The 23730-nt window shown below is 37.1% G+C and overlaps 2 protein-coding genes across 3 annotated transcripts in view; one reads left to right on the top strand and one right to left on the bottom strand.

Moving 5' to 3' along the window:
• Positions 1-703: 703 nt before the first annotated feature.
• Positions 704-21543, top strand: LOC114476717 (protein FAM13A-like). 2 transcript variants are annotated; one of them, XM_028468569.1, is made up of 21 exons: positions 704-974; positions 1822-2008; positions 2121-2330; positions 2844-3024; positions 4549-4714; positions 5900-6000; positions 8364-8567; positions 8675-8747; positions 10066-10136; positions 10795-10843; positions 11760-11858; positions 12837-13020; positions 13908-14157; positions 14288-14417; positions 15055-15136; positions 16558-16775; positions 16871-16954; positions 17067-17168; positions 18296-18501; positions 19042-19143; positions 20679-21543. In XM_028468569.1, the coding sequence occupies exons 1-21, from the start codon at positions 945-947 to the stop codon at positions 20803-20805; spliced, it is 2856 nt and encodes a 951-aa protein (XP_028324370.1). In that variant the 5' UTR covers positions 704-944; the 3' UTR covers positions 20806-21543. The 2 variants fall into 2 exon arrangements, with proteins under 2 accessions (XP_028324370.1, XP_028324371.1); XM_028468570.1 differs by having other exon boundaries at positions 8693-8747; positions 20679-20805.
• phyhiplb (phytanoyl-CoA 2-hydroxylase interacting protein-like b) overlaps positions 20417-23730 on the bottom strand; it is a 38114-nt gene continuing 34800 nt past the window's right edge. Inside the window, exon 5 of the mRNA XM_028468571.1 lies at positions 20417-23353. Coding sequence (XP_028324372.1) covers positions 22813-23353 — 541 coding nt within the window. The 3' untranslated portion in view covers positions 20417-22812. The remainder of the gene's footprint in view (positions 23354-23730) is intronic.

Genomic DNA, 23730 nt, shown 5'->3' with positions numbered 1-23730 from the left:
TGTGTTTAAAAAAAATATATGATATTTAATATTTAAGTTAATCACAGTTATTAGTAAATGCAGGACCTTGCACTTCAGATGTCCTAAAATGTAAGCGTAGTTTGAGGAAATACTTTGGTTAAATTGGAGTTGTTTTTTTTTTCTTTTTTTTTTTTTTTTTTTTTTTTAACAATTTGTGATTGTTAAATATATTGGGGGAGTGTCAGTAATGTTTTGTAATTGGAGGCACTGAGGAATCTGGTACTAAACTTTATGGCAATTTACATAATTATTAATATTTTTGTTGTAATTTTTTAAAAAACAGAATGTACAAAAATACAAACAAAAATCTCTTTTGGGCCGAAGCGGACGACCTGGCGGGTTGTATTTAACTCCCCTGCTAAAGAGCAACATTTAGAAACCAATTCTATGTTGTAAAAAATAAGTGTCCAGCATGTAATGATTTACAGATAGGGAATTATTTTCTTAAATATATATATATATTTTTATAAAAATCTGATACATACATCTTATAAAGGCATTTCCCTCTCCAAGTAACTTTTTCTTAGAAGTGCATTTCAATAGGAAAGAAAATGATAGTTAATTTAAAACCTCCTAAAAAAAATAACTTGCTTTGTAAACATCGTGTATCGTAGGACAGATGTTTACTCATCCCTAATATCCAAGGCTTTCTCTCCTCCTCGCGCACACAGGTCGCCAGGGTTACACTGGATCACGTGACTAGCAACATAAACAGTTGTCCGGGACCGAGACGAACGTTAAATACTCCGTTTCCACGACTTTTTCTTTTTCTAAAGTGGATATGTGAGTGCAATGGCGGCCGATATTCATCAAAACTTGGACTTTCGGATATTTTCCAGCAGTGGGACTATATGTATTGGGCACAGAGTGATGATGCCTGTCTGTTCAAAATGGAGAGCTGTCCCGGTCCTCTGAGGTGAAGAATGGGAGCCAGCGCCTCGCTGTCGTTGTGTGTGAGTAAACTATGAACATTACACAGTTTCATCCTTTATACGCTCTGTTATTTATGGTCATCAAAGTTCAGACTATTTTCCATCATTTTATTCGACGTACGACTCAATCCCGGACGTCAAGATCTTTAGTTAAAAAACGTGACTCTCTTATTACAGCTAAATTGTTAAAACAACACTGTAGATTATCTTTTGTATAGCACATTGTTTGATAAAACCTGGCAACATTTGACTGTTACTAGCTAATGTTGTGTTAGTCTTATTTTGGAAATCTATAATCAATATCCGGCGTTGGATAAGTAAACTTAAATAGTTCAAATACCTTAAAATTGATTTCTAGGATCCACATTTGTTAACGCTTTGTTTATCTTGAGTTGATCTCGTGTTGTGCTGGTAATACAAACTAAAATATTATTTATATTTAGTTATTTTCTGTACTGTTATCTTGAGAAATATCTATTATTATCCCCCCCTTTTTTATTTTTCCTTTCTGTGTCCTTTCTTTCTTGCTTGCTTGCTCTTTGTGTCTATGGCAGCTATAACATGTGAATTTCCCCATTATGGGATAAAATAACATATAATCTAATTAAATTATAATCTAAAATTCACAGCAATGTAAATTATATAGTATGAAATTATTTAAGTCACATTAAGGAGGTCAGGTGTTAAATAAAAATACTTAAATTGTGTGTTTTTCCTCATTACCACTAATGCAAGTAGGTTAGAAATTTAGATTGTGTAGTTAAATCATGTTGAGAGGAACATTTTTCATACTTATACAGTGATGCAATAATTTCATACACCAATGTGACTAAATTATTTTTTGTCTTCTGTTATTGTTTCCATGCAGAGTGACCTTTCTTCGGTTAGAGTTCTAAAGTCCACTTCTAAAATCTGCCCAGAGCCCTTAAATCCTAACCAGGTTACACCCAGGTGTGTGTTTGGCGTTGCCTTGGAAACACTAAGCGAAGATGGGCAGATGGTCCAGGGAGTACCTTGTGTGGTAAAAGACATGGTGGAGTTCCTGGATCAAAATGGTTAATGAGACATCTTCTTAATCCTTTATTTTCTGTTTATCTTCATTTAGGAACAATAATGGTGTTCTGTTCCAGCCGTGCATTAACTTGTACCACTTCCTTATTATCTTAGGAATGAATCACAGAGGGCTATTTCGTCTGTGTGGTTCAGTGGTGCGGACCAGGCAACTGAGGCAGCGGTTGGACTGTGGAGAGAAGGTTAGCCTGGAGCAGGAGGGAGATATCCCCACTGTGGCCTCGCTTCTCAAACTGTTCCTCCGGGAGCTGCCAGTCCCCATAGTACCAGAACACCTGAGAAAGAAGCTAATGCTGTGCCTAACAGGTACTTGGAGTTAAACACAGTAACTCAGGCTTAGTTCTTATTTAACAAAGTCTAAGTGCAAGTTTAATTTAATGCTTTTTGTTTTGTATTCAGCTACTGTAGATACTCTGTCCTTATTTCGTTGCTGCAGTGCAGCACACTATTTTCACATATACACAGTCTGATATAATCCCCTTATTTATTTATTTTTTCGTAAGTTTTTACGCAAGTTTAGAAGTACAGTAAAATGTACAAAATCAGGAAGACACTCCCCATTCCTCTGCTAGCCTACTAGCTGTTAGCTACTCAGCTGTATTACAAACTACCTGGAAAAACCAGCTGGAACATTTCATCAGCATTTCCTGGATATGACAGCTGATCAGCTGTTCCCACTAAGTTTTTATGTGAATCCTATGTAATTCTATACTTCTAAATAATTAACCTTTGGAGTGTTATAAATCCCATTTGATCAGTAACTAGAAAAAAGTAAACAACAAATGAATTGATTAAACAGCTGGTTTTGTCTTATTTTAGGTAATGAAGATGACGTGAACGTAAACCAAAATCTGAAGGAAAACCTTTGCCTACTGCCAGACAACCACGCCATGTTTTTGTCTTACCTCATCCACTTTTTGTCAAGAGTGGCCTCACAAAGTCAAACAAATCACATGCCCATGGAGAATCTGGCAACCATTTTCGGACCCTGCATTTTCCAGTGAGTTGTATTTATGGATATTCTTGTGGCTGCAGCGGGACATGATCTTTATTAAACTTGGTCCATTAACAGTCAAGCAACTGTTCACTCACTGGTCTCAGTACATCATTAAAATAGTCTTTACATTTTTAAAGATAATTAGTTTCCCTTCAGTCTTGTCTTTGGCGAGGGGTCATTCCTGTAAAGGAAATGGGTGTGGATTAGAAAAAACGGCGCAAAGCATGACTCGAATAAATGTCATCGGGACTTTAATGGCTCTTTGTTCCTTCCTGTTTACAAAGTTTAATGTTACCGAGTTTAAACAAACTCCTTCCTTTGGGAGACTCAACAATCTTTTACTCGCTTCACTCTCGCTCCACCTTATTATCACTGGATTTCCTTTCTGTCACTTTAGGTTTGAGTTTTTGGCAGTAGAACTGAGTTCTACATTTAAAATAGAGATAGAAGTTTATTGAAGCCTTTGATTTGTGGCTTTATTTTAAGCACCTGATGCTTCAAAAAAATTACATTTGTGTTGTTATTTAGAAAATTAAAGCAAATTTGCTTTAGAATTTCTATCTGGTTTCATAAAAAAAGAAAAATGATAACTTAAAGCAATATTTTTAAATGGATACACATTTGAAAAAGTACTGTGATTGTTATCAGTAAGGTATTGTGTTCTGTAGCCTGTGCGCGTGCGTAAGCAACATGTGCTTGTGTTGTGCAGTAGTCTACAGTATGTCACACCTTCTCCAGTATCTGCTCTCGTTACTCAAATATACAGCATGTCATCAAGACCTTCTCATATACATCCTCTCCCCCTTCATCTCTAGTTAGCCTAACTGAAGTGTCCACGATGTAAACAAGCATCCATGTAAACAAGAATTTATTTATATAAACATTATTTCCATTGACCATATGTAATTTAACCTTTTTCTCGTGGGTAAAGACTTCAATCATGTGACATCAACAGCTACAAGGCACTAGTAAAAACTGCAATGTAAGCAAACATATGTTGACAAATGCAGAGTAGCCAGGGTTAGTGCACAAAATGACAAGATGTGCACCTCAGATCTTTTTATACTGCATTTTATTTGAACTAGATTTGTATTTGAAAAGGCTTAAGTATAGGATACAGTTATTTGATATTTATTGTGTGTGAAAAATTTAAAATAGAATTTTAATCCATTTATAGCTAAGCTTTTCTTTTAAACCAATTACTGGACATTTCAGGTGACACCATTTTAATTCCAGGCGACCCCAAGGTTGAAAAACTTTGGTCTAATACGACTTGGGGTGATGATTACTACTACTTCATCTCAGAAAGGTTATTTCTCGAGCAGAATTTAATGATCTTTTCAGGTTTTTAGTTAGGCACAGCTTTGGTTTTTTTCATTTTGACAGGTTTCATCATTTACTGATGTAAAGGCTCCTGTCCACTAGATGGACCTATTTTCTTTTTTTGTTTGCAAAAAACCCCCTCAGAGATATTGCAGCTTGTGGCTACAACAGCATTTGTTACACTTAGTTGTTTTGTGTCCACAGTGTTCAAACCGGGCCCAAAATGCTGGAGGAGCAGAGTTTGTGTAACGACCTGTTGCTTCATCTTCTCAAGCATCACCATGTTCTCCTGCCTGTCCAAACACAGGACACCTCTGTGGTCTCCTCCTCAACACGCCCCCCCTCCCTCTCTTCTCTATCACATTCCAAGGCAAGTTATGTTTTTTTCCTCCTTATTTGTTTATTTATTTATTTATACAGGTATAGTCCCACTGAGATAACAAGGGAGATCTCCTTGTTGTTACATCCTCAATTTTAATCAGAATTTGATGCAAATGGATTGCCTACATTAACAATCACTAAACAGCACATAATATCCCCTTTTTAAAACTTTGTCTAAAAATGAACATGAATTGATATTGTTTTAAATATTAAAACTATGTGCTATTAGTCATTTAAATATTTGCAGTGTTACTATGTTTCTTAGAGGCTATACAGTATATTACAAAAATCATCTGTAAGGGCTGGATTGTCACTAATGAGACTATGACTGATTAAAAAGAAAGACATTTGTGAACAAAAGCTATATATATATTTATTTACACAAACTAATTAAAACAAAACTATACTGTACATGTATGGGACGAAATCAAATCACATTTTATGTGAACTTGTGGTCTTCTGTGTTGATCACATCAAATCTGTCTGTGTGTATTTACAAACATTATTAATACCATCCCATATCAGATTTGATTTGATTAGATTTGTATTTATTTCATGTAAACATGTAAACAGAATATCATAAGAAACAAAGAAAACAAAAAACATTCTCAACACAATTTTGCAGTTCGGTTTACATTTCTGAAAAGGAGTGGGAAGAAGTTCATACTGTACTTAAATAATTCCACTCCTATCCATAAATCAATTTTTTGTTAATGAACTAGCTTCTCATTATAATAATTAACAACATAAACTCTTCATTTCACCCTACAAGGTCTTACAAATTATTTCAAAAACACAAATTCACGGTCTACATATCCCAAATACAATTTTACAAATAGCAAACAATTGTTAGATTGAATCTCTTAAAAATGCATGAACTCCTGTATATTTTAATTGACTGTATCTGTAACAGTCAACTAAAATCTTAATGCTATTTAGTTGACTAAAACTAGATAAAAATTTGCCTCCAAATGACAATGCTTAGAGGCTCATTTCTCTTATTTTTTTTGAATGGTTGCATTTCATGAGTTCCCATATAGTGCCATCCAACATTTCCCACTTTTTTTGTTTTCATGAGCATTTAAAGTCACTTGTTTTGTTTGTCACATTACACTAAACTAGAATTTTAAACTTTTTTAATAAATGAATGCATTTCCTTTTCTTTCTTGTTCAGGTCATGTCTAGCAGCTGTGTCTCAGAGCAGGACAGTGTGCACATTAAAAGAGGAGAAGAAGATTGCAACAATGACCAAACAAATCAGTCTGAACCAAACAGGTAATGTCAGTCATCCAGAGGAAAAGTACTCTACTGTCCAAAAACACAGGAAATTACACTGTTCTTGAATAGATAATGAAGTTATAAGTTAAAACTGACTCCAACAAGGAGCTTGTTACACAGGATTGAAATGAATTACTTCAGAGCAGGAACATTGCAACAAGCCGTTACAAGTCACGAATATGTCTATGCATTGTGTGTAGTCAGCAGGGGGGTGGGGTGGGGGGGGGGGTGTACAGCTGACTGGCCTTTCAGTCTAATGGTCTGTAAAAATAGTTATAATAATATCAGTTGCTGCTGGAAACACCACGACTGTCTGCAATGTAAAGTTAGTCTCCCAGAATGAACATCTGTGATGACAGCAGATAAGTCGTCACTGAGTGTAGCTTACTGTTCTGTCATAAATTCAACTTTTTAATAATAAGGATCTGTCAGTTTTAATAAATGTGGTGTTACGATCACAAGTCATGTCAGATTGATGTGGGATTAATCAAGATTTTCTAGACTTTTACAGAGTTTTGCTGAATAAATGTATAAAATATCCATATCTGATGCTGCTAAAATTAGAATTAAACGTTCTTGAAACCGAAGATTTCCTGCAATGAGCATTATGTCAGCAAATTAATATAGCAAAATGTGTTGGTATAGCAACACAGGATTAGACACCAAACTACCAGTTGACTCCTGTCGTGAGTCACATTTCCATGACTTTGTGTACATAAGCTAGACACTCATCCATCATTACTTTCTTTTTGGCCAGAAACGAAAAAAATCACTTTTCCCAAAAACACATAAATATACTTTATTGGAATTACATCAGTCCTGATGAAATTCTTATGGAATTTTCTCACCAAACATTCAATACTTAATGATCATTTCTGTCATCTTTGTGTTTGCATTCTGCTCCATTTTTTGAGCTACCATGACATACTTCCTCTTACCTAATATTTTCCACAAGCTTATATTTCATTGTAACTTAATAAACTACTACTTTTTTGTTTGTTTGTATGTAAACCATTAATTTTCCAAACCTCTCTCTCATCCAATACTTATTCCTATGCAGGTTATTTTTGGACAAAAAAACCCAAAACATAAAAAATTAATTTTCATAGGTTAATAGTTTTCTCAAAAATTCTCTACGTGAATTTAATATTTATAGTTCTCTTATTTCCAGTTTTTGGTTTGTAGCCTAATGTATATGATCCAGAATACAATCCGGGCACAGCAACTGTTAACCCTATGACATAATGCTTCTGTATGTCCATTTGTATCTTTGTCCGTCTCTATTCATTCTGCCTATGTATGTGTCTACATGCACTAGTAAGTAATTGAAGTGGGTGGGTCTGCTCTTTTGCCTCTGGCTGCCTCTTGCATGCATTAAGTGCTCATCATCCGTGTTCCCATTCCTTCTAGTCTGTGGCTCAGTTCCTATCACTGAAGGATCAAACTGTTCCCTGTCACATGTAATCTGCTTTGCTGTTCAGTTACAAGTGAAGGAGTCTTTAAAAAATAATGTTTTCTTGTTTAACTTGCTTCAACATCAGAATCTGACCCACAAGTGAGAGAGAGAGAGAAAAAGGCATTTCTTAGAGGGATGTGCATGCTTTGCATTGACATCATTGATGTGCAATAGTGACTAATAGTGTGAGTTATTAATTTGTTAGATTTCTTTTTTTTTTTTTTGCATTGATTGTTATTTGTTGCTTCTTTTTTTTTATTGAACTGTCGATGTTAAATTGCGGTTGGCTGTTTTTCTAAAGCCTTTGTCTTGCAGGAAAAAATGTTAACTTGGTTATATTTTTGCTACGCAAGCCTCATTTAGGTTCAGTTTGTTAAACCGACATTAATGCATTAACCTAATTTTTGTGCTGTATTAGAAATCCAAATAATCATCACCCTGATTGGTTAATTTGTTTAAAGGAGATTCCCATAATTATTATATATGTGTGGGTCTTATTTATATCCTCTTTATTTTTTGCTTTGACTTTATTGCTTTGCTTAATTTTATTCAAATTTTATTTCACATTATTGCTGTTTTGCAGAACTAAAACACTGACACAGCAGGAGGGAGAACATGTAATTCCACAGCAGGAAAAGAGGATTTTATAAAGAATTTAGTACTTAAAAAAAAAAAAAAAAATCACACTCATAGTTTTGTGCTACCTTAATTAAGTTTGAAGGTGTTTTGAATATTACCAGGTTTAATAAAGGGATGAGATGCCAACTACTCCTGACACTTTAAAAAATATCCTTAGTATTGCCCTCTTAGCAGTAATGGAGGTGTTCATTGAATGATAACTCCTAATTGAACATTCATGAATGCTACTTTCTAAGTCTGTGCCACTCTTTCTGTCTCCTCGTAGCCCCGACACACTCATCCCAACTTGTGAAGTCACTGCTGACGTCACTACTGACATTCAGGAACTGATTGCAGATGAGGATCCTCTACAGGGGAGCAGTAGAAATGTGGAGGCAGACCATGTGCTCTCTGGCACTATTGACCAACCACATACACATCCATTGATCCGACAATCCCAGAGTGTCCAATGGGAGCACAACACTCAATGGTTTTTATATTTTTTGACTCATTATTTTTTGACTCAGACTTGTACAGCTTCTTTCTGACATGCTTGTTACATATGTTTTGTTTGTTTTCTGCTATTTTATTATTAAGTTCTTCTTTGAATATCAGGCACAGTTCACAGCTTACAACATTTTCAATGGAGGAAGAGGAAGGAGTAAACGAGGTAGGGAAATGAGAGTCGCCTTGTTCTGTGATGTCTCTAGGGGTAGTCAATATTTCTAGCCCACAGATTGTTGATATTTATTCAATTCAGTTCAATTCAACTTTATTTATGGAGTGCAAATTACAACAAAGTTATCTCAAAGCGCTTTAACAAAATATAAAGTCCATAGTAAGAAAGAATGAACCCAACAATCCTCTCATTCTTTTACTTTCCAGCTGTTAATATTACTCACTGCCCTGTGGGGTGGGATCCTAGGCAGCTCTCAAACATGAATGGGTTCCCTTCAGTGTTAAAAGAAACATTTTCAGAATTCATGAGGAGCTGCAAACATAATAAATCATTAAAGGGTGATACAGTTTATGCATATAATTTTCAACAGTCTGGACAGGTGATTATTATGTTTCATGATCTGTGGCAGGAAATCAAAGAAATGCCAGATATGAGATATAACTTACAAATTGCAAACAAACCCTAAAGTCTAGGTTGCCAAAGTAGGGTACAGGTCCCCCCTGGTTATGCAAATTGTCATAGGGGGTAAAATTAAAAACAGTGTGACAACAATGGAAACTAGAATATAAATAAACCAGTAGTCAGGAGCCTCCATGCATTGCCACAAATAACATATCAGCCTATGTAAAATCAAATGACCCTCTAGCGACAATATGGGGAGAGTAAATAGCTTTGCATTAGTCAGATGTGCTTGATGCCTTTGCTACCACGTACATGTGTGAAAGTGGATTTTCAACTTTGACAAACCTGAAAACAAAATATAGAACAATTTAAGACTCAAACTCGCTCAAATTCAGCAGAACATTGCAGAGTTTTCTGCATCCTCTCAACCTCACCCTTCTCATTAGAAGTGTAGCAATTTGTATTTCACAGTGTCAGGGTGATGAATATGTTATATTACTGGTGTATGTTCAATTAACAAATGTTTGGTAGATTTATTTTTTCAAAATAAAAGAGATTGTTTCTCGCTGAAAATGCCAGTAGGCTAATTAAATAAATAAAATATGTTTTCTTGTGTGCTTACAAATTATTATTATTGCTTTTCTTTCAACAGGATAGGTACATTTCTGCGACAAATTTCACTATAGAGATACAATGTATATGACATTGCATGGCGTCAGGTTAAATGTATGAATGGGTACGAGTGTAAAAAGTTTGGGAACCACAGCCCGAGAGCAAACCCTGCCCATGTAGCTGTGAGGCACCTGACTGTGAACCTTTTACATTTTTTTCTTTTTATAAGCAAGCTCTTGCTAAAATAAAGTGATATATAAAAAAATTGTAAGGGTTACTTTTTCTTTTCTTTCAGAATTCTGATGCTGGTGGAAAGTCTCCGTCTTTAGGCAGCTACACAGTGACTGAAGAGAACCATACACAGAGGTGAGACAAAATATAGAAGATGACAGCTTGGGCTTTCACACTCCACAACCAACTGTTCATTAATGACATAAGTCAGGTCATGTTTATTTCAAGTGACATGGATGCCACTTTGGATTAAATCATGGTAAAGTGTCTACAAATCAGCACCAGTATGCCCATGTCATTTTTCTGCATATCCCATTGATTATTATTCTTCTGATCCTTAAAGTAGAGGCAGTTTTTGGCATTTTGGCTCCTGTCACTTTAATTCATCCCTGAGCCTTACAGTCCAGTTGAGAAGTAGGTTACGAGGGCAGTGAGGTCACGGTTCTGATATGATTCCAGTCCAAATAACACTGACTTGCCATGAGGGCTCACGTGGAACCAATATTAGATTGACCTCATTGTGACGTGTCCACTTTTTGTTCACTTTACTTCCGCAGAGCCAGAGGACAGTCGTCCCACTTTTAAATAGTGTTAGTGATGAGTTAGCTCTAGCATTCATGGCAGTGCTGAATCATGCTTTGGGCGCATAGTGAGGATGCTGTGTTGTCTCATTTGTCAACAAATCTAAGGCAATAATTTATATAATCTTTTTTTTTTTTTAAATAATAATAAATACATTTCATTATGTATTCATGTTTTTATTATTATTTGTTTTTATCTCACTTTGCTGCAGAAGGAGTAAAGTAAAGACTGAAGATAAAGCTACTGTGAATAAAGGGAAGGTAAATTGGCTCTGTTTTTTTTAACTGCACTATTTTGTTTGTTGTTGCATAGAATGAACAAAATTAATCTACTTTTGGTGCACTTTAAGTGCATTCTTTAATTTGCTACTTCTACAATATTGCACATATAAATTGATCACATTGGGGAGACATTTACCTTTTAAAAAGTTAATTGGATATTTGTTGATAAACAATCTACAATTTTGACACTACTGTTTGAGTTATAACATACAAACTAAGGGTGTCTCAATCTGATATTAATATTGGATATCGGTCTGATATTAGAAAAAGAGTATAGGTCATATCAGCCTACATCTAAAAATATATCAAGATTGATTGTGCGATTTCAATGTGTATTTTTGCACCTATCTCAGATTAACATGAGATTGCTCAAACTGGTGTTAATTTTACCAGTGACTCACTATGACGAATTGTAGTCTATTATCTTGATATCTTTACTCCTTCTTTAAGCTGCCTCTATTTCGGGGTTGCCACATTGTCATCTTTTCATTTAGTCTTTACATACTTTCTCTCGGTCTTAAAAGCTGTTGTTTGCTGCACATTCATAAAAAATCAGCAGGAAAAATAAAGCGTTGCCACGTTCAGCCCTCAGAAGACTTTTGGTTTTACAGGCCGATTACAAATGATGTTTCCAAGGGTGACAAAGGCGGTTATATCGCCATAGGCAGTTGATTTTAGGTGCCAGCTAGTAATGCATGAAATATATTGCTGATCTTGAGTTTAAGAACAGAATATCTGAACTACAAAATGGAAATAAAGTCAATAGTTAAAAAGGTTAAAAAGGTAAAAGCATATATTTTTCTCTTCATGTGTGCTGCCTTTTAAGATATGTGTGCATACCTAAGATATTTGTGTGAGCTGGCCTTAAAGGGACTGTTAATCTGTTGTCCTTCAGCAAATGGAAGATGGAGAAAAAGGTGGAGGAAGAGGAGGAGGAAGACTTGGCTGCAGCGATTCTCCTGAAACAGCGACTGATTGCAGAGGCAGCAGTGACGTAAGTAACCCGTCTTCACCGTCTCACTGGTTGCACGACGCCGTATCTGCAACACGAGGGCTTCGTGCGTTGATACAAAACACCCTAAAGATTATTTATCAGTGTGAATTTTTATTTTGGGCAAAAAATAGCCTCACTCCTCCCCTTCCTCCTCTTCTGAATGACGCACAGATAGCTGGAAGGTTGTTGTTGTTGTTGCTTTTCTTTTTTAAATGAATGAACAGCCAGAAGAAGCTGCAGTTAATGATGCTGACACACACACACACACACACACACACACACACACACACACACACACACACACACACACACACACACACGCACGCACACACACACAAAAGCAGCTTGACTCCCTCTAGGACCGTCAAATACATTCCGTACCTCAGTCTGAGGATGTTGCCATGGCAACGCCTCGTCATCCACGTACCTCACTCTTTCCTTTGCGCACACACCCACTCTCAACCACATGTGCGGTTTTCCCACCTCCCCCTCCCCCTGCGTGATGACTTACCAATGTGGAGGCAGCTCAGAGGCAGAAGTGCTGGAAATGCCGGTCGGATGAAAAACCATGTGGATTATTCTTGAGCATCTGCACTTTTCTCACGCCCTCATCCACCCACAGGCGTGTGAATCAGACGGTCAGGGGGTCATGATGACACTTTAAACCGTTGGAGCGTGCTGGTTTCCAACATTCCCATGTTGTGGAGCTTATTGGGAGTCTGAGTGCTCACCTGAACAGAAGAGGGGGGGCTTTTTTCTTCTGCTTCAGATCAGGGATTGATTGAAGAGTAATTTTTCTTCTCAACTCACAGCTTGATAATAAGTTGCCTCCTCCTTCTGGACTGCAACATTTCCCAGGAGGAAATGACAACTCTCCTGCACTGCTTATAGCTGGCTTCTTAAGATAACAGAGGATCACATAAAACTGTCCTCCCACCCCCAGCAGCCCCTGGAGCCATGTTCTGCTTCTGCTTCCAGAGCCCATCTCTAAAGCTACAAGCCCTGGAGGCTGACCCAGGGCCCCCACAGGCACCGGTGAACCCCCTACCTCAGGATATTCAACATACTCAGCAGATTCTGTCCTCTTCTCCCCACGCTCAGCTCTACTTCCACTCACCCCCATCACCTCCACCTGAAGAAGAAAACACTGAAGTCTCAACAGGTGAGATGATGAAAATGCAGATTTGATAAATGTGTTTTTGAACTTTCTGCCTGTGAAAGGCTTAGAATCTATGTTAATATGTATTAAAGTTTACAAAACTAGGACAAAGTCGGCTATTGTTAGAATTTAAAAGTAAATATTTAAATATTTTCTGTTAATGTTGCACATTCTTAATTATTTCCCTTATAGAATCTTTACATGTCTTTTATTGATGCATCACCTTAAAGCTGATTAGGTCAGTGCTGTTACAATTATTTTATTATTTAAATCAGTGATTCTCAAACTTTGTTGGCCCAAGTACCCCCTTTCTCTAATTTCTAAATCCAAGTACCCCCTTTGTCCGACTACAACATTTTGCTCAGAATACTATAAAAAACAACTATAGAGCATAATGATGAAATGAATGAGTGATAACACACATTTTAAAGGTGTAGTCCGCAACTCCCAAATCTCTCCCTCCCCCTCCCTTCCCACTGCTCTCTTGCCCTGCCTCCAAACTTCCCAAAGTCCCTCCCTCAGAGGAGCTAACAAGCTAACGTTAGCCTGACAGCAATAATCTAACTTTGTAAACAAGTGGAAAGAAACAGAATTTAGTGCCTCCTCAATGGATTCATTTCTACAGTTTTTATCATTTCCTGTCATCTCTGGTGGGGGACCAACATTGACCTTTGTATTTTCAGTTCACGTTCTAATCAAGATCATTTCATCATCATTATTATGATTATCATTTTGAACTTAAAAATAAACACTAGAAAACCCCATATTTTTAATGCTTTAATTTGTTAAAATGATATTCTAGTGTATTATCCACTACTTCTTTGATGTGTTTGTGTCACATCTGTGACACTGAAACAAACCTTTGTTTTATCTTTGCTCCTCCTGTGCAGTAAACAGCCCATGTCTGCATGAATCAGGCTCCAGCTCCATCGTCTCCACCTCTTCAGACTCTGACGGGCTGTCAGCAGAGGAGATGCTTCCTTCCACTGCAGGGCCCACCTCCAGCCCACTCCTCTCACACTTTATGATGAGCGAGTGCCCCATCCCCTCACCACGCTGTCCCAACATCACCCACAGCCAACGCTACAACCTTGACCCCGACACGGCTCCGTCTCCTCCATGTTCACAGCACATTCGCATGTAAGGCCTCCTCTTTAATGCTACAGTGACACAAAAACAGAAGAAATTACACTTTACTGTTTTTTAACAATGGATATAAAAAAAAAAATGAAGGTTGATATGTATTAACCAAATCGCTTTATTTCTCCAGGACTCGTGGTGCCCTCACAGCTCCAGGTGAGAGCTCTGTGACCATCTCAGTGCTCAACAGACACATCCACATGCTGAGGAAGAGGATCAGGTGTTTTGAGGAGCGATTTGAACAGGAGAGGCATTATAAGGTCAGAGTGCACTCACAGAATTACAAGATACTTGTGATGTTTTGCCCTATGTAACTGCTCTGCTTGTTAATGAGTTCACTTGAACATTACAATGGATATTTGCACCCTCTGCTGGTAAAATAAAAAACACTCAATTTTGTTAAATTGGCTTTAATTGACTGTTTTTTTTTTTATAGAGGTAGAGTTGTCTTTATTATTCAATTTAAAAAAAAATCTTAAAAAAAAAAAAACACTCTTAAATTAAAAACAAAACAAAAAAACATTTTCAATCAAAGAAAAAAGTAATAAAAAAAAAATAATAATATTTGAGACCCAAATAATTGCATTTCTTTGACTGAAAATGTTTTTCTTGATTTAAGTAAAAATTTTTGATTTGAAAAGGTTTTTGTTTTTTTTTATCAAAGTCATCTTATTTGAATTTGGGCCATATATTGGGTATTACATATGTGTCTTTATTATCCAAAGATAAACGTTTCAATCAAAAAAAAAAAATTTTGCATTTAAAGACTTTTCTATGATTGAAAATGATTATTATTTTCATTTTTTCTATTGAAAAGATTTCGTTTTGATTGAATAATAAAGTGGGGTTTTTTTACGCCTTTTGTGTGGGTGGGTGATGATTATTTGTTGTTTGCAGCCGGCTCATAATGATAAGACGGCACATCCAGAGGTTTCCAGACTGATGAAGGAGCTCATCAAGAGTCGCAAGCAGCTCAAAGGTCAGTGAAATCATTCATGCACAGAAATAGACATAGATTATATAGATTGCTATAGTTCACACTGTTACTTCTATTGAATGTTTGTCTGTCAAATGACGCATGCTGACATGTTCATAGTAATTATTCCTCCTACACATTTGTTAATGGAGGTGGCCAGTTTACCTGATCATAATTTAAATCTCCAGTCTGATGATTCATTAAAAATGTTTAACACTTAGGGAGGGTTGATACTTGTCAAATGTTATTAAACTCATTCTCTTATTGTGGATTAACTGCAGAAATAATCATAGATTTCCAATGAGACCATTAATTAGGGGAGTCACTTTAACGCGTTAATTGCGATGAATTAATTACAGACAAAATTAACGCACTAAAAAAATTTATTGCGTTAATCATTTCTTTTTTTGCACCGCAAACAGAGCGGAACCTTTCTCATTGCACGCGTTCCCGGTATACCCATTATACCGATGCACTGACTACAAGGGCAGAAGTCTTTAAGCTCATTGATTTTAGTAAAAAAAAAAACACCGGATGAAAAACTTTGTGGATCAGCGGAGCTCTGCTAGCCTCCAGCTGAGCATCTTCACCTCAATGCTAACTATGTAGCAGCGAGCACGGACAGCGGTCCTTCTATTCGGACACTACACTAGACCGAATGGCCCACAAATGAACAAAGTCAGTGGATAATGGTAGAGGTAGAGGGTGTGGGGATAGTATTACTACTGTTACTAGTGTGATTATTTGAGTACAGTACTTTATTTTGTGATGAACGATGTTGTTTTTTATGTACTAATTTACAGCACTGTGATTGATGGGTCTGTTTTAAAAAGCAACAAGTTTGGTGTTTTATAATATAATAATTGCATTGATCATAAAAGTGTTCTTACTGTTTATGATGTGCTAACTTATAGCACTACATATGGACCTGATGTTTTATTTCATTTGTATTTTCTATTATTGGTAGATTGACTAAAGTACACATCAATATTTCCCTTAATGGTCTAAACTAAAGGTGTCGGCAGCCCTTTATAATCTCACATAAAGTGGAATGTAAATGGTTCAAGTCTGTTAAAAACAAACAATAAATGACTTCATAAAGCTACTTTGTTAAACATAAATGTTTTGATCTGATTAAAAAAGAGATTCACTAGATTCAGTAATCACGGAGCATAAATAATTAATCACATAATATATTTATTCTATTGACAGCACTACCGTTAAAATAATCATAGTAGCAGCAGCTTGACAGGCTTGATTCTGGAATAAAGGCAAAACTTTTTTTAGAATGCAGGAAAAGTGTCTGAAAATCATGCTTAAGTACCGTGATTGAAGAAGTGTGAATGTCATTTAATCTCAAAGGAAATTCATCCTTAAAAGAACTGCAAAAGTATCCAGTTGTGAAAGGATGATTGTCTCTCTAGACATGAAGCTAAAGCAGTCCGAACTGGATCTGAAATGGATCGGCTCAGCTGGTGAATCAGGCAGGACTCACACAGAGCAGTGGGACGCAGCGTCAGGGACGGAGCTCCAGCAGCTCAACGACAGCAACAGCAAACAGCGGGTAGAGGACACGCTGAAAATGATCACCAACCGACTGAGGGAAAGACGGGAAGAACTGGGCCTGCCCGACAGCATCAAGGTTCTTATTGCAACAGTTTTTTATCCATCAATGAGATCAGGTCCCACAACTTCCAGTCAAGTGGCTGATGTAACACTTTTCTTCTCTTAATTCAGGAAATGTCACATTTTCAACTGAGTTTGGAGAAAACCAGCCTGCAGAAGTGTTTGCTGTACTTTGAGAATCTTCATGGAAGACCAGTAAGACAAACTATTTTCTAGCTGCTCTCTGTTCTTGTTACCTGTGATGATGTCACTGGTCCTGATGACAGTTTGTGCTCTTTGTGTGTGTGTGGTTGTGTGTTGTTCACAGAGTTCCAGGCAAGAGAGAACTCTGATGAAGCCTCTTTATGATCGATACAGAATTCTCAAGCAACTCATTTCTTCTGTGGCCACCACTTTTATTACAACCATTGTGAGTGAATATCCCGTCTATATTTCTGTCTGGGTTCCACTCCTTGGATCAAACCTTATACCTTATTGTTAGGAGAACACATGGCCAAAATGAATTGTTCATTCATTTTAATTTTACTGGAGGGTGGGGTTAGAAGGTGATAGTTGGATTTTACACAAATTCAAACACAATTCAAGACTGTAATATTTTAGCATCTGTAATATTTAAATCAGTGTTTTTCAACCTTGGGGTCATGACCCCACGTGGAGTTGCCTGAAATGTTTAATAATTGATCAAATTAATTACTGAATAAAAATACGTTTAATATATATATATATATATATATATATGTCAATTATTATTCCTTTTGAAATTATAAACACAACACACAATGTTAAACGTCCGTAATCTGTATATCGGAGCTGGCCCATATTGTCACTTTGTGCATAAATCCTGGTTACTCTGTATTCGTAACACATTATAACAAACATGATTAAAAACTAATTCAAAAATTGCTTAAAATTTGTGATATCAAAATGGGGTCAAGATGAAAAAAAGGTTATAATAAATAGATTTTGTTTTAAAGATTTTAAATCCTTGTTTGCTGAGTGTTTTGTAAATTATAAATGTAGTAATGTAGTGTTTGGCTCCAAAACTTATAAAAACATCATAATGAAACCGTCTCTTTTGCTGCAAGTTGAGTACGGATTAATATTGCACCTCTTGCATCATGGGTAACTGGGTGTGGCTGAGTCTGAGTCATGATGCAACATACAGTAATATAGTGGAGAAATCCAAGATCTGCAATGTCTGCAGAACTCTGAATCCTGTGAAAGCAGGCTACAACAAACAGGTTGAAAGGTACAATAACAAGAACCCTCAGAGAGCGCAAACTTCCATCTAGTTTAGAGACATAAAGTCAAGAGCAGGTGATGCTGTAGAACCAGCCAATCATCAGCATCATGCTCCAGAACCTGTTCTAGATTTAAGATATCCTCCTAACAAACATTCACATTGACAGACAGTCGGTGAAAACATTACCTCCTTGGTAATAATACTTTGTTTAGGAAAACTGTCCACTTGAAACGCATTGTTTCCTTAGTTTTCCCTCTAATCAATCAGTAATCTCTGTGTCTCTGCTCACTCAGGAGGAAGAGGATGGCTCTGATGAAGAGCGGAGCAAACAACAACAACAATGCCCAAAGCTTTGGTCAAAACTTCCCACAGGTTTGTCACCAGTTGAATCTCATTCGTCCTCAGAATTGACAGAAACTCCTCTGGTGTCCCCGCTGGATGACGTGAAAGATCTGCAGCCACAGATCATCACCGTGGCAACGCTGCACGAAGCTTCCAGGTACTATTAGTAAATTATTGTGATTGTGTGGGGTTTTTTTTAGATTGAGATTATCAGTGTTTCAGTTAACCTTCCTATTATCCATAATTATTACTAACATATTGATATTTGCCTCCAGAAAATGATTTACACAAACTGTTTGACCAAGTTTTTGTGTCAGACACTTTGTTTATTTGTTGAATAAATCAATAACCCATTGATAATGACACCTTAACATGTTCTCTAGTGCCACCACCAAATCTTCTCAAACAGTACTGACAACATTAATAAACACAAAAGTATGAATGCTATTGGTTGTGGTGATCATATAGCATCAAGGTCAAACTTTCAGTTTGAAAATAATCATCATGGTAGTTCTATGCTTAATAATTGTACCCATCAAATTACGAAAAGTCATGAAATATGAAGCAAAAATATCAAAGTGTACTATTATCTTTTGAATGATAAACATTGAATGGGGTCAAATTGACTCCAATGATAACAGGAGGGATAAATTACCTGCACAGCTTAACATCCGTGTTTGATTTTATCTTCACGTAGAGCAGAACTTCTGGATCATCTCAGGACGGTTCGATCAGAGAAGCGAAGGCTTCACCAGGCCCTGCGAGAGTTTGAGGATCATTTTTACGCACAGACTGGCAGGTAACCTTTACACCAGTGGTTCTCAACCTTTTTTTTTTGGGTGTTTCCCACTTTGAATGAAGGTGAACTTTTAAGCCCCACCTGCGCCCATTCCCCCCCCGAAATAATCCTGACAAATAATACATTTTCAAATTTATTGAACTAACGAAACAAGTAATGCCATATTTCATAATGAATCAAAAATCAAAAAGTAAATTAAACTAATACAACAAATAAAGAAACAAAAGGATTAAGAAAACAAAAAAGGAAATTTAGTGCACGTATGACATAAATAGGGAACAAGTAACATCATGTTTCATAATGCAAGTTACATCTACTTATCTACCTCTAATCTACCTATAAAAGCAAGAAAGTTCTGTATGTGAGTGTGTTAATGGAGTGAATATCTGCCCGGCTCAGTATCTGTTCGACCTGAAACTTTGTCAACAGCTTCCAAATACCTCAAGTGTGTGCATTCGTTATTTTGGAGTAATTTGGTGTTGCAAAACGTTTAAAACTTTCATTTTATCTTCAAGATTATGGCTCCCTCTCGGTATTGAGCGCACTACTTTTACATTTTTGCACCCACACATCTACCCCTTTATAAAGAGTACAGAGTATGTACACCTCTTTGTACATCCAACCTTCAAACACATACTCATTTGGCCATAAATGACAACTCAACTTAAGCTCCCACTATATGAATACATAATTCCGATGGGCACTGTACTAGTATTTAATAAATACAATAAAACTCAAAAACTCAGTTAAACTAATAACCTGCATGAAAACCACATTTTAAAGTATTTGTTAATGACTAATAGTTCATTAGTCAAGAACACAGGGAATAAAAGAGCATTGTTTGCAACCTGTGGCAAAAAGCTTAAGAAAACCAAAAAGGAAATTCATTTTTTCAGCTTTTATAAATCATTATTTTTGACACATTTTGTTCCCAGTCCGATATCTAATAATTGAATGCTGTTTTAGTTTTTGCTACATTTTGAGGCATTTCATTGTTACTTCTTTTGTGTGTAGGTGTTTTGGTTAATGGTATTGATCTCAGAAAGGCATTTGACATAAAATGTTAGTTTGTCATACCTCTATTCCTCACCAGGGGGCGCGCCACACACTTTAAGAAGCACCGCTTTATTACACAAACTACACATGGCACATCCAGAGTAGGTAGTAGGTACTCAGCTTTGCACTTTATTGAGTCTTTTTAATAAACTCAGAATGCTTCATTTATTTTTGTTGGCTGCCTTTCGGAAAAAACAGAAACCTCCACGAAAAGAAGTATGTTTGTGATGTGCACCACTTTAATCCAGCACAGAGAGATCAGGAAAAAGACAAAGAAATCCATGTTTGCTTTGAACTGTACACATTCTCCACTCTGTACATGTTAGTCCTCCATAGTAAATACAGTAGGGTTTTTTAATACACACTGTACAACAATAGTAAGGCATCATGGGGGATAATAACCAGTGATGAAAACAGCTGTGAGGAATCTGAAGCCTTGCCTCTTGTTTGCATTTGTCTCCTTTGTGGGTTTTGATCAGGGTTTGTCAGAAGGAGGACCGTGGACCAATGGCAGAGGAGTACTGCCAGTATAAAAACCTCAAAGCAAAGCTGCGCTTAGTGGAAGCCCTGCTCTGTAAACAACAGGACTCAACCAAGACCAGTTGAGCTACTCACAGTGGGAACTTCAAATCAACAGAGAAGCGATAAAAGGTTTGGTGTTTCAATGTCATGCTCGTTTTTAAAAACGCACTTTACATTTAGCAAAACTGATGGAAATAAGTGACAATCTGCAGGAAATGCTAAACATGCTTTATCATCCGTGACTCATCCGATGTAGCAAGTGTTTGTTCCGTAGCACAAAACAATGACAATGTCATGAATGTGTCACTGTAAATGTTAAATCACTGTATGGCACTTTTTACAAACTTTCTTATTCCTTCTAAAATACTATTTTTTAAAGCATTACCAGTTGAAGACCTCATCTATTCCTAAAAGTGCTACCTTGGCATAAACATGAAAGCTGAAAGCGCAAAGAATCCTGCAGTGTTTGTGCATGATTTTTTTTAATCCTACATTGTGCTATGATATGCATTAAGGATTTGCTAGTCATTCTTAATCGTGACATTTCAATGTTGCATGTTTATTTCAGAACATAATACGTGACAGATGGTGAACGTACGTAGGTGTTTGTAGTGCAACTTTTCTGTCAGCTGTCCAAAAATCTGTGTTCACTCCATGTTTGACTATATGAAGCAAATCCCACTCAAATGCCAGTGTTGACGATCAGAACCTTTTGACCTTGTGCACTTCTGGTTTATATAGTTTTTTTTTTCTATATATCTCTATATCTACATATGAATGTATCAACAAAAATAAATATTTTTTCACATTTATTCAGTTAAACACAGTCTAAAGATTCTTTCTTTGCACCGACTACGACGAGATAAGAGTGAATGTTGAAGAAAAAGGTCACACCGGTCGAGGTACTTACAGCGTTTCGACTCATGCTGCACAGAACTGCATCATGCTTCTTTTTTTATTTTAACGAAGAACAGATTAAGAAGTAGTAACTACCACCCGTTCATCAAAAACACAATGCGGATGCTCATTTTCAGAGGCTGTTGCATTAGATCTACTGATACATTAACAGCAGTTTCCATTTAAATACCTTTGGTATAAAGAAATGACCATTGACGCTGCAGGCCAAACAATTGTAGTACCAGTCCATGCCACTAGGAGGAGGTAAAAAGAGGCGAGAACGTAACAAAAAGCAGACTTTGTAATTAGGAACAATAAACTGTAGCCCACTCACAGTGGATTCAGTTAAAAACAAGGCAAAGGGTCAAACATCAAATCAGGGGAAGAAATTAAATGCAAAAAGTCATTTGAAAAGCAGTAGTCCATGTTAGTACAGTTAAAGGGCTATAGGTTTGATGAATGAATGGATCTGTTCACGCTACACTCTTATGCTTCATATCTTAGTGCGCATGTGTCAAACTCAAGGCCCTGGGGCCAAATCCGGCCCTTTAGAGCATCAAATTCATCCCACTCAAAAGTAAAAATGATACAGAAAACATGAAACATTTTGTAAATAACAAACTAATTTGGGTTATATTTATCTTAGCCCCTCCAATCACATAAATTCAACTAAAATCCACAAGATTTGCAGAGCTCAATTTTCTAGTTCTTATATCCCATGACAGCAGTCATTTTTAATCTGGAAGTGTTGAAAGAACTCTCAATTTTTACAAAATCTGGCATATTTTTCTCAAATTATTCCCAAATTTTCCCCAAATCAGGGAAATGTAAGTGAAGATCCTGCAGGGACTGACATATATTCCCATACTTTATCATTTTTCCCACCTAAAATATGTGGCCCACTTAAGCTAATCTTGGTCCGTATTTGGCCCCTGAACTAAGATGAGTTTGACACCCCTGCCTTAGTGTCTTCAATGATGAAATGACTCTTTGTTAAATGAGGAAATAATAGTTACAGGAGTCAGTGGAGGTGAGCATCATGTCGTTTTTTTTCCTCCATTCTTTTTTTTAGGGAATAATGGTCTCACGTGTGCATGTCTGGGAGCACATCATGCATTCTTTCTTTCTTAGTGGTGTGCAGAGGTTTCAGTCACTGCCCGTCTTTCCTTCCCTCTCTACATTCTGGGGGTTTTCTTAGCGTCCCACGCTGATGTTGCACGTCTTGCAGCTCGGATCTTTCTTGGCGTTTACCGTGGACAGACTCATCAGCTGGTGCCCGCTGATCTCAGCCACTGTACCCGATGCTAGGTCGACGGGCTCTGTGTAGATCACCTCCAGGATCACATCCTGGGCATGGTGAAAGACCAAAGGGCCGCCTTCCACCTCCTGCTTGCACGTGAGGAAACGGTTGTCGGTGATGTCGAGCTCGGGCAGCCTCTGCTTGCAGAACTCATCTCCCTTGGAGCCTTTGGGCGCCAGGACCAAGATGACGTAGTGGTAAGCTGTGTACATGCAGTAGAAATCGCCGAAATACAAGTTGGTGTCGGGGTTGAAGAGTGTGTCGGCTTGGGCCTCAAAGCGAACACGGCCGTACGGAGAGTCCTGTGGCGGTTTGCCTGTGTTGAACTCTGTGTTGCAGCTGAACACGATTCCCTCCAGCTTTCCACTGATGGGCGAGCCGTGGCTGCCGCTGTTGTCTTTTACTGACGGCAGCATCCGGTTGTCCTGGACCCCCCTGGAAAACAAAGGAAACAAATGTGGATCTGAATCCTAGCAAGACCTTAACATATTATTAAAAAAGAAGACAAATATAGTCTTGCTGGAATTACTACGTGGAAGTCAAAGAAACTTCAAAGGAAACATCAAAGCAATCAGCAGACGCCTCTGACAAAGACAAGCCATTGTCAATCAAAACATGTCATTAGATCAAAGTGGATTTCTTTAGCAACAGTTGTCTGAATAATTGAAACATAACATATTTTTCAAAAAGAAGACAAAAACTTCAAGGGAAACATCTAAGTGATCAGCAGACGCCTCTGACGAAGACTGGCAGTTGTCAGGAGATCAAAGTGAATTTCCTGAGGAACAGTTGTCTGAATAAATGAAACCATA

This window comes from Gouania willdenowi, chromosome 15 (assembly GCF_900634775.1).
Source record: "Gouania willdenowi chromosome 15, fGouWil2.1, whole genome shotgun sequence".
NCBI lineage: Eukaryota > Metazoa > Chordata > Actinopteri > Blenniiformes > Gobiesocidae > Gouania > Gouania willdenowi.
Note: the sequence above shows the minus strand (reverse complement) of the source record. Positions and strands in the feature narration are given on the sequence as shown.

What these genes read in the sequence shown, in the direction of transcription:
- LOC114476717 (XM_028468569.1), top strand. Translation starts at nt 945, where the DNA reads ATGGGAGCCAGCGCCTCGCTGTCGTTGTGT. An exon ending in AATCAGTCTGAACCAAACAG is followed by an intron (nt 6,001 to 8,363) that starts GTAATGTCAGTC and finishes GTCTCCTCGTAG; the next exon opens with CCCCGACACACTCATCCCAA. An exon ending in AAACACTGAAGTCTCAACAG is followed by an intron (nt 13,021 to 13,907) that starts GTGAGATGATGA and finishes CCTCCTGTGCAG; the next exon opens with TAAACAGCCCATGTCTGCAT.